Source organism: Tachysurus vachellii, chromosome 8, assembly GCF_030014155.1.
Source record: "Tachysurus vachellii isolate PV-2020 chromosome 8, HZAU_Pvac_v1, whole genome shotgun sequence".
Taxonomy (NCBI): domain Eukaryota; kingdom Metazoa; phylum Chordata; class Actinopteri; order Siluriformes; family Bagridae; genus Tachysurus; species Tachysurus vachellii.
In genome coordinates, this window is record NC_083467.1 from 17,886,584 (window position 1) to 17,898,615 (window position 12,032).

General features: G+C 38.0%; 1 protein-coding gene across 3 annotated transcripts in view; it reads right to left on the bottom strand.

Annotated features, from left to right (window-relative positions):
- The window catches only part of grb14 (growth factor receptor-bound protein 14), a 45,019-nt gene extending 33,687 nt beyond the window's left edge, over positions 1–11,332 (bottom strand). The window contains exons 1-3 of one of the 3 annotated variants that reach the window (XR_009648966.1): positions 6,021–6,125; positions 5,695–5,932; positions 4,173–4,281 (exon numbers count right to left, since the gene is read on the bottom strand). Coding sequence is in view for 2 of the 3 variants with exons in the window: in XM_060876680.1 (XP_060732663.1) it covers positions 4,173–4,281; positions 5,695–5,903 (318 nt within the window). In the remaining variant the exon portion in view is untranslated. Of the gene's footprint in view, positions 1–4,172; positions 4,282–5,694; positions 5,933–6,020; positions 6,126–11,193 lie in introns of those variants that run through there. The other 2 variants (XM_060876680.1, XM_060876679.1) reach the window with 2 other exon arrangements.
- Between the last annotated feature and the right edge of the window lie 700 nt (positions 11,333–12,032).

Sequence of the window (12,032 nt, forward strand, 5' to 3'; positions counted from 1 at the left end):
ACTACAAGGAGTGAAAAAGAGTCCAGAATAGTGTATTAGCCATTTTTCATACTATGACTTTCATTAGTCATTAGAGATGAATAAGGTATTCCAAACGTCAAGACACCATGGTGGTTATATGGGGTCATTAACTGGCATTATATTTCACTTCTTTTTAACTGTGATGCTGTGTAATGTCATGAGGAAAAGGACTTATAAGCATAAGCCAGCCCTAAAAAGGTTGCTCAGCGACAACCACCACATTCACCCCAGTGGGAAAACCAAACTTAATCTTGTACAATCTGGAAAAAGTGCATGGTGATACCCAGGTAGCAGCAGCACAGACGTCTTAAGTGGGAAGCCTCTAAATAAAGCCTGTGTTGAGGAGACAGTCCTTGTAGAGTGGCATGTCACAGTCCAGCCTGTCTATAAGCCAAGGTGACGAGGTCTACCACCCAGTGCTGCCTTTACATAGAAGGTTCATAAACAAGATCTTTAAGGGACTTGCAAAAAATAAACTGCACAAAGTATACATCTCTTGCAGGCTCCTAAATGACTATAATTTAAAAAGGTTCTATGTGGAGGAAGTAAATGGGGAAGAAGCTACCCAGATGTTCTGACTAAGGGCATGCAAGAAGAACCTTCATCTGAATCCTTCACATAGTGGAGGGGGTCATGGAGGGGTTAAGAGGGATTCAGGGATCTTTATAAGTGTGTAGGTCAGTGGGGGCTACAGACCGAAGTGACTACAGTCTAAAGACTGTAAAAGGCAGTTAGGTAACCTATAAACATTAGAAGACAGGTCCAAGGTGCACAGCCCTAATCATTTGAATGTTGGCTTCATGATTCTTAAACCTGCAACCTCTTATATAATGGACCAGGTTCCCAAACAGAAGTCAGGTACTGACCTTTACAGAGTGTCCAACATCTGACTATTTTCAGACTGGAGGAATTAAACATTGCAACCTGACTGGTAAATAATTATCAGCTCAAAGGAGCCTCTCAGATGCAAATCCAGACATAGCATCCATAGCATGCTCATCTGATAAAGGGTTGAGAAGGATGCCTGGTCGTGGAGCTATAAGAAGGGCTCTACTGAGAAATGCAGGCCACCGTGTTACATGGTCTCATCACCTGATCATTAATTTCAGCTGAGCCATGTCTTCTCCTGTTACTGAATGATTCTTAGTTCATTTTATTTATTTTCATTAAATTTAGCTTCATCGTTTTATTTTGCCATATAAATCTATTGGTATAGGACATGGTTAAACAATACTAGGCATCAAAATGAAGGGAGCATAACAACCCTACCACACTATCCACATTACTTTCATGGGTGGTTTGTTGTTTTTGAAACATAATCAAATTGCCTATGATTAGGGATCTGAGAACATAGAATTCTCAGCATTATCCGACTTTTAAAACATATAAATTAAAAAACATTGTTGAGTTTAAGGAAAATTGAGATAATGACTAAATTGAGTTAAACTGCATAGCCATAATTAGGATCCTAATCTGACACTGCTTCTTCTAATTTCTGTTTTGACACTCGTACACAAACATGCAATCCTGGGTAAGCATTTTCAACAGCGATAAAATGATAAAGTGATAAAAGGTGAGTCCCAAACTGGATACTTATGAACTATGCTATGATATTTTGTAGTGTAAATAGTGTGAGTAGAAGATGAAGTGCACGTCAAGTACCTGGATGATGCACTTATTGAAATGAAAAAATAAAGCATGGAATATTTGACACTTCGTGCATTTAATGGCCGCAGCTATGCTTACATACAGTAGCTCTCAGGTGTACGAAACCTAAAAAACTCAGTGTATTCCACTAAAACTCACACTTCATGCATTTGACCTCATCTGCCATCGATTGGTGAACGATTTATAGTAAATAAATTATTAAACCAACAATGAACAAAAATAACTAATTTGAGAAGATACTTCCCTTCTAAATTTCATACACTAGATAGAAGAGTACAAAGTTTAAGTGCATAGTCTATAGTACACCATTTGAAGCACAATTTAAGAGTTTAAAATGACTTTAGACAAACCTCTGGACTGGATGCATACAGGAAAAATAAAGCACTGGTCAACATTCCTTTATTTCACTTTCACATAGGCAGTGTAAACATAGGGATAGGATGTAGATCTAGTTTATCAGGACAGTGTATGTGATGCATGAGAGCTTTCATCACCTTGCATAACATGGCAAACAAAATTAAATACAAAGCAAAATGGTTGCCATGGCATTAAAATGGTGAAGAGTAAATGGTGGAGAGATAAGCTGACATGACCGTGTTTACTTTTATACTGCCAGCCTATCAGGGCTGCTTGTAGAGTTTGTTTGTGTGTGTGTGGTAGAGGGGTAGGAAGTGTCTTAATTCAGGATAGCCAGATTGTTAACAATTTCGCCATAGTAACACAAATTCTTTAATATTACTGGCTAAGGGTACACATTAATTTCTTCCATAATCGTAATTTCTGACTTATTGAGCATTTGAAGTGGAGTGAATTTTCCCCTTCCCTTAAAAATCCTCAGTTTTCATGGTTTCATTTTTAAGCTTTGTTAACTGTTGTTTGTAAAATTTGGAACAAATTTATAGGCACCTCTACCTTTCGTCATAGCTTGTTTATTTTTGTGCATGTAACAGGTGTGAAATTTAACTTCAGCATCATTTACCTAGTGATTAATAAGGCTAAAACTTGGGTAAATATGTAACGTGAGACTGTCAGTTAGCAGTCACAGCAAACTATTGCCATGGTTTTCTTAAAAATTAAATATAATTGCTGCAACCTGAATGCTTCATATTGTTTAAAATTAACTAAAATTAATTAAAATTAACAGACATATTTATTCATGATAGTGACTACAACTGTTACACTGCTATTGTAAATGAATTATAGTGTCTACTGGAAAAGTGTATTTTGTTCTAGTCTGATCTGAATCCAAACAACACACATTCCCCTCTCCCATGCTGTAAGACCGATAAACCTTCCAGCCAATGTCAAAGTGAACCAACTCAAAAATAGCTATGAACAAATCAATGTATGGCATCAAGATGAAAATGAAAAGGACCAAATCAGTCAAAATGATGCCGAATGTTTTCACAATGTTAGCCAACTTTAAAGAACTTTACAATTTGGATACCTACATCTCTCAGATGCTAAATAAATATCTAATACTCTATTGAATGAGTACAAGTGTCTAAAACAGTGATGTGGATGCAGTAGTGCATCAATTTGACCACTGAAGCTGGTGTTGTTTAATATAATGAGTTAAAGTATAATAGTTACCAACAATGCCAAGCCGCCAAGTTATAATTGTAATTATGTGGAGTAATAGACAATATGACAACGAACAAAATCTTTGTTACATCGTTTACATGTGTAAAGTGATTCACTATTAATCCTCCATTTTGTCTTCCTTTCCTTTTACAATAATCTCCACTATAATATAAAAGCTTCCAGCAGATGTAGGAACGTAGCTGTGTGGATTTGCCCATTAAGCCACTAGAGCATTAATGAGCTCAGGCACTGATTGTCAGGTGAGGAGGACTGGATCACAGATGCCCTTCTAATCTTTGGTCATCCCAAAGCTGTTAGGTAAGACTGAGGTCATGACTCCGTTGAGGCCATCTGAGTTCTTCAACACCAAACTTGGTAAAGTATAGTTTTGTAGAGCTTGCCTTGTGCACAGGGGCATTGTCATGCTGTAATCTTTCTCCAGTGAAGTGAAACTGTAATTCTACAGCATACAAAGACATTTCAATCTGTGCTTCAAACTTTACAGAAGCATTTTTGGGAATGTCCACGTATGGGTGTGATGGTCAGGTGTCCATATACTTTTGTAAAATATTCTTCTGCCACTACACATACATGTTTAGTTGAAAAGGTTAAGCATATGAGTGGCTGGATGCTATGAGCAGTGAATCCACCCTTAAAGTTAAAATGAAACCTAAGCCACTAGGTAAACTTAAGTAATTGGCCAAATAGCTAACAGTTTTCTATCTTAAAATAAATAAAGTAATAAAGTTTGTTTTAATTAGGTCAACTAATCATTTCAGCCATAACATTTTAGGCTTTAAATCAATATTTAACAACTGCAACTATGAAATGTATACCCCATGTGTACAGGTGCTAAGAGTGAGTTTAGGTACAGTATAGAGGTGTTGTTTTTTTTTTACCTGAGTTGAGCTGTTTTTGGTACAGGGTAACAAATACTCGGAGGTAAACAGGTCTGGGAAGGAGTTTTGGACCATATTCATCTGCATCTCCTCGCCCTGTCGACATTTCCTGGCAAGAAAGAAAGAAACCAAAATCGACTCATTTAAAAGCATTATGATACAATAAGCATTATAGCATGTAAAGTATTAAAAATAAATGATCTTGAGTCGGTTTGATTTTCTTATTGCAGCCACAGAGCTGCTGTTATGAGGAGAGGCTATTCTGTGCAGGGCAGGAGGCAGAGGTGAGGTCATTTTGATGCTGGGCCAGCCAAGTGAAACGCCGTCTCCCTGGAGACACACTCTCTTAAGCCAGGGATGACATCACCGTGTCTACCTGAGACATCTAATTTCCCATGCAGCCTGGAGAGCAGCAGGCTGGAGTGGTGAGCTCATCCTTAATAACGGGCCGCACGTTGTCGATAAACCTCAAGCAAAATTTTAATGGCGTTGATAAATGAATTGAATGCAGTGGTCCAGATTCAAAGTGTGCATGTGGTGCAAAAAACAGAAATTTCATAACACAATACAAATATCTCGGAGAGCGAGATATTGAGGGAGCAAGAAAGAATGAAGAAAGAGAAAGATTCCATTAAAAAGTGCACTAACAGGGGAGAACTCAGCCCTGGTCTGCAACAGTGTGCTGCTGTACACAAAGCGTAGCTCTCTCTAATGTTTAAGAAAGTTTTATGTATGTCAACATGTAAGAGTATCAATACTGTAAAAGCATGTGTCTGTGTGGAATTCTGGCATGTGTCTTGCTGGGGTGTGTCTGATATGAGCAAGCATGTCGGCCATTTTGGTTGTTTTGATTGCTGTTTACGCAACAAACAAACAGAGCACGTCTGTATAACCATATAATCCTGTAATGTCCAGACAAAGCAAACAAAATGTGATGTGTCTATGTGAAAAAATGGCATCAGACAAGGTAGCAAAATCAAAAATTTAAACACACTTCTATGCAGAGGCCTTGCATTCCCAGTTCAAGCCATCTCTCAGCGTATCATAAGCTCTCTATTAACACCACGCTTACTGAGTTACTGAGAACAGCCTGGAAAGTAGCAGGTGCTTGATTTGAGTCCAGTTCGCTGTCCGGTTTTGAAGTACAGCCCAAACGTTGAGACGATGTTTACAGGGACAAAGTCTACCTCACTTTTCAGCCAAACTTGTGCGAGAGCACAAAGGCTGCTCTGTGTCTCATTGGGACGTTCTTACCGATTACATATGTTAAAGATTAACTGCTGAAAAGTGAGTTACACAGACAGATAGACATACATCTGTACAAAAAAGAGAAACAGTGTGCACATACATACACTTATGTATACACTCATAGATCCACACTTGCCTCACACTCGTCTCCACAAGGCAGCAGTTGTTTAAACATCATAATCAATAGCAAGTCAAACAGAGCCTATTACTTGAGACACATGATTAGAGGTATGAGAACAGAAGTCTGTAGGAGGGAGGAGGAAAGCAGTCCTACCTATTCCCTCTGCAGAGAGCTGCTGCTGCCGAGGCAGTCCTGTTGTGCACGGCACCGGGCGGCTGGTAGGGCGAGTGCAGTGTGATTAGGGCATGGTCGCCGCCACTGAGCGCACTCACATTGCCCTTCCCTTCTCGAAATATGGCTGCTTTCTCGCCAAGACTGCATGGAGTGTCTAGCGCATCCAGAGAGTCACTCATAGCACTCATGGAGCCCAGGTTTATATCCACCGCATCATCTAAAGCACAGGACACACAGTGTCAGAGTAGCACAGGAACAGCAGAAATGGGTGTGTGGATGTGTGTCGAGCAGAGCACAGTACTCACTCCTCTTCTGTCAGCGTGCACACACCCGCATGCACAAACACACACTCGCACACATGCATATTACTCCCTTGCCCAACGGGCTGTCCTAGCATGGAAAGCAGGTCCCTCCTACCAAAACATGATCTACCACAATAAAGTTATTTTTAACTCAATGACTCGCGAGTGAACACTGCTCACACTCGCACACTGCCTCCCAGCTTAAAATCCCCTCCACTGCTTCATTCTTGCACTTAGTCCTGCTTCAAAGAGCCTAACTACTCATCTAAATTTTTCTTCCCTCTCTACTCATCCTTCTTACATTTAAGCAATTTTTATTTTGCATTTCTGCTTTTTTGTTCATATTTTTGTACCTGCTCAGGCTGCTCGCTCTTACAAAAAGGTTTCTCCGTTGTTGGTATGCAACTTTGGTAGTGCAATAATGAGCCCTGGAGGTCAGCCAGACAGTAAAACCTACTGTTCCTTTGTCATGGACTTCGCGCTTTGCCCCCACCCCCTCCTCTTCTCTTCTCTATTCCACTATTCCACTACAGAGACAGCTTCAGGCTCAGCCTCATCAGAAGACCTATAAGCATTTTGTGTGTGTGTGTGTGTGTGTGTGTGTGTGTGTGTGTGTGTGTGTGTGTGAGAGAGAGAGAGAGAGACAGACAGACAGAGACAGACTTCTATATAATGACAGCTAATATAATATGACAGCAAGAGATATGTTATCAGCTGAAAAGACAACAGCCTGGTACCAGTATAGTTTGACGCAGTTAGACACAGAAGCCAGTTTTAACCCTTAAATGTCCCAAACAATGATTTCTTTATTCCTTTTAAAACACATTATTCAATAAACACTATGAATTATTTACTAACTATGAGAAAAGTAATTGCAAATGTGGTAAAGGTGCAGTTATGTATAAATATATAACTAAATCTCCAGACAGCAATCAGGAGTCCACCAGGGGACAGCAGCTCGGATCCGACCTCACCACAAAGGACTTAAAATGATATGCAGCATGGTATATCTCATATTAATGCTAAGCATTAGACATCATTTGGAAATCTCAACTATATAATTTCACTCTTTTTAGAGATCCAATATCAACATCAACAGAGATAATCAGCCAGCAGTGTAAAAGCAGAAATAGAAAACACATAGTTAAACACAGGGCAGCACATACTGAGGTTTAGCAGGGTCCCTGTGTGTGTGTGTGTATATATACCCTACATGTCTAAGACAAGGACACTAAGGCCAAGTAGCCAAGTTGAATCCAAAAATAACACTCATCCAAGTCACATTCTTCTGTAATCAGTCCATGCAAATGCTTTCTAATTACATTAGCAGGAGAGCACAGCCAAATCAGGAGCCATCATCACACTGGCTACATGACAGCGAGAAGACTAACACACAACTTCCTACACTGAGCACATACTAATGGACAGGATTGAGGCCAGATGGGCCAAAGTGGAATTTTGGATGATAAACAGGGATACATATAGATAAGTTCATGAAATTCAGTATTTTATCAAATTTAGTGCAAATGATTAAACATTCCATGCACTGAGACACTGATTTGTGAAGTCATACTGTATAAAGTAGTAAATAAAATAATATATAAAAACAAATCACATTTTTCTAAAGAGATTCAGGTTTTCACACAATTTCACACGTTCTTACTTTTACTTTATTGTAACTCAGTGAAGGAGGTGACATACACAATAAAAGAGAATGAAACAAAGTCACTGGCCTGGACTAACACCAGTTTAATTTAGCTATAAAACAATCATATCAACATAAAATGCCAGCCTAAAATATATAAAATGTTTATGGTGACTGATGAAACAGATTTAGTACTGAACATATGATAAGCAGGTGTTGAGGTTTTTTCAGTTTGTCTAGAAAAAAATAGAAAAAAAATGAGAAAAAATAGAAAATAGAAAAAATAGAATTTCTTTAAGGTGCCAAAATGTATATGCATGTGTCTGTGCCTTTCTCTGTTGTTTAATGGTTTTACCGTGCTAAGCAACACCAAAAATGTATCCCTGTGACTAGTGACTAGAATTTAAAGACATAAATTATTATTTTATTATTTTACCATTTACATGCCTTAGTGTAGATGTATATAAGTTACCAGAACAATAAATACACAAATCCAATATTACTATGATTAAATGCACTTAACTACGGTCACATACTTTTATACATTTTATTTTTTAGTTTCTTTATAGGATTATTTTTTTAATCAGCCAACAGCATGGACGAGTTTAATATAAGATTCTTCATGCATATTGTGTTTTATACAGAGCAAAAATAGTCTAGATAATCTTAATCTTTATAATCAGCTAGTAATATGATAAGCCAAAACAGTGTTTGTGTGTTAATGTGATACACATTGGAGCTTACACGTAAAATAAAAAACTTATGGCCTACGTTTCCTAATCATTAACTAATGATTAATCAAGAAACATACTCTATACTTTATCCTGTGGTTTAGGTTTGCTCTGATTTCCCCTGAGTCTCTCTGCAGGAGATTGGAGTTTTGCGATGAGGTCATTCATAAGTACGCCACAGAAACCTGCGGCACTGAAAGCCTGAACAGGGAAGATTAGACTTTTAAAGCTGGAGGCTGTACAAAGGATTTGTTCTAATAATTACAAACTTAAATTCCGGTAGTGTTGCTGAGAGACTTATAGCTCAAAATAATGCAAGCCCAAGGTCTTTTAGTAGGTACTAAGAGAAAGAGAATAGGTCGCCAAATTCTGTTAAACTGAAATTGTTCTTCAAAACATCCATACTTGCAGGCTTTTCATTTTTATTTTTTATCTATTTATTGTCTAATTCCATAAAAACAAAGTTTAAGCATTGATTTTTGTAATCATTTCAATCCAACATCTTCACAAATTGTGTATAATATACTTTATAGTTAGGCCCAGTAATGTCCTGTCCTGTCGTGAAAGACTCCTGAGTTTTAATGGCACCTAATAAAATCATTTAATTATATTAATTAGGTATAGTTTTATATTAATTTAGGTATATTAGAGTAGGTGATAAGCTGAAAAATATAATGCAGATGTAGGACTAGAAAGCACTGGGTTAAACATCCTATATGTTTAAAGTAGACCACTGCTGACTGCATTCTTATAACCATGTGAGGATCAGTTCTGCTTGATGAAGCAAAACTGCCCAAAGGAAGCTTATAGAACATGCTTTCTTTATACACTAATCCTCCTTTTGAAATGATTAATCCACATGTGCTAGAATAGTTTCACCTTACAAAGAGCAAACAATGACTTCTTACTGTGAAGGTCAAGTGGTAAATGCCCTCTTTTACGTCAGTGTATTTATTGTGTGATACTTCTAAAAATGTAACTGCTATAGAAGAAACTAACAATATGAGAAACCAGTTGCTGGTACAGTAAATGTCGTGCAGGGAACCGGTTGCAGAAGGACTTGCATGCCTTTTCATTTCGGGGTATGAAGCAGGTAATGCAAAAGAGCAGGTAATTATAGCCTGAAGCATGCTCTGAGCTACACACACACACACAAAACACACAACACACACACAAATCCAACTTCTTGGAGCACAACAATCTCTTACATTCACCCTTTTAACTGTAATGCAGCTTTAACATGAAATCACTTGCAAGTACACACACACACACACACACACACACACAACACACACAAAGCCAACTTCTTGGAGCACAACAATCTCTTACATTCACCCTTTTATCTGTAATGCAGCTTTAACATGAAATCACTTGCAAGTACACACACACACACACACACACACACTTTGTTTGTCTAGCATCAAGACAAACAGATCAGTAAGCAAAAGCATGGCTCAGCGAGAACACAACGTTCCACAGACATTCCCGCCTTCATATGCACAGCAAGGCGGGAAAACTTTGCCTGGAACTTTATCTAAACACTTCTACCCTCTGTCTCCAGCAGCAGTGTAAAGATACATGTTACTGTGTGTTAGCCAGGCTGAACTTAACGGCACCCTTAAGACACAATTGCAATTTTTATATCGCAGTGCAATTCATAAAATCTAGTCCAATAAAACAGATAGAATTGATAGGCCATAAAGATAAGTGGGAATTAAGGTCATACCAGACTTCAAATGCATGTAAAACTAAAGAGATTTTAAACAGTTCACCTCTTTACCCTCAACTCCATACACTCAAAATACAAATTGTATTTTTTCCTGTGATGGCTCGTCTGGCATAAAGTTTTAAATCCAATCATATAGATTTAATCATTTTTAAAATTTTACACATCCACACTAAAGGTAGATGATGTGCATTCTTATTGGTTCCACATTAAGGACAAGGAATGGTGCACTGTAGTACCTTTATTTCTGGGATATTTGGAGAATATCCACTCCAGATACGTTTATTATGAAATATAGACCACATATAGACATTTTTACTCTTAGTCGTGATTTTAAACGAGTCCTTTACATAAGTCAGATGCCAAGCCAGTGTGTGCCACATCACTATTTTGGTGAAAAAGTGAACTCCAGATCAACCTTCCTGGTGAAATGAATTTAAATATCTTTTTTTTTTTGTTTGTTTGTTTTTTTTTTAAAGGGGGAGGGGGAATTGTGTTTATTTTTCTTCTAATAAACACCAAACACAACAGAGAGGAGGTGTGAAGAGAATGTGCTGCTGTCATTCTTCTCACTTTGACATATGAAAAAAAAAGTGTCCTTTTAAATGAAATCTAAAAGGTGTGTTGATCTGGCACAAAGACAGAGGAGCATTAATAAAAGCCTACCTGTTGTGTAATCATACCTGCTCGTATGACCCGTTTCTTGCCTTAAAATCACACATCAGGTGAAATGCATACGACATATAAAACATTATTTAAAAAAACAACAACAACAACAATAATGTGAATGCAAACTCAATACAGGCGTCCTGTCGTTTCCCTTTAATGCCTGGAATAAATGTGTCTCGCGCACTTTTTTGCTGACACATGCATACTGCGCTTGGAGCGTTAATCTTTCGTTATGTACAGCAACCGTGAAGCGCATTACATAAGCGATTGTGTTACGTTACTAAAAACGCTGTGGGGAAGCTTAGAAACACCGAGAGTATATAAATAACATGCTATGACAAACGCGCGTGATTTGCATGACACCGGAGCATATACAGTACAGTACGTGTGATGGAGTTATTGTACCTGCTGCTCGGTTTCGACCGGGTTTCTTTTCCTCGTGCTCCCATCGCTACCCGGTTTTTTGTTGTTCACGCGCTCCGGCTGGGTTAAAGAGCTGCCTGTTATTAGTCATGCACGCGCGCTACGCCACGTCGCAGTGACGTTGAGCTGTAAATTTAACGCTGTATATTAAAACGCTGATCTGTATTTATGTGTCTATGGGGGAAAAACAGGTTAAGACCAATGAGAAGTACTGTGAGGAACACAATAACTACCACACTTACCCCTTCACGTGCATTTAACTACAACTGTGTAGCCTGTGTCTAATGTACTGTATACAAATCCTCAGGGCTGGATGTGGGTCTAAAGCCTCAAATTAATTACTGTAATCCTCTAATACAGAGCTTCTCTAACTTTTTGCCTCAAAAAGACTAATTTAAGTGAATAAATCAATGAATAAATAAATAAATAATAAATTCAGACACCCACTGCATACAGATTTAGGCCTGTTTTATAAACATTAAAAACTAATCCAACTATTAGAAGGATCTTGTTTATATGCGTCAAGAGAACAACTATTTCCATTAAATGGACAAAGTCTCGTCCAAGCTGAAGGTTTTTAAAAGCCCTACTTACTTTTGAGTTATTGACCCTGGGATTGAAAACATTAAATTCACGTGACCATTTAAACAGGCTACTAAAGGTAAAAAATCAGTAATATCTGAACATTGGTGGTTTGCTATTTTTTTACTGTTTAAATAACAAAAAAACTGTTCTCAGGAAATATGTTGCTTTACGGAGTTGAGTAAGCATCTTGGGTATTGCATTTAGTGTTCAGTGCATGGCTACAGTATTTTTTATAT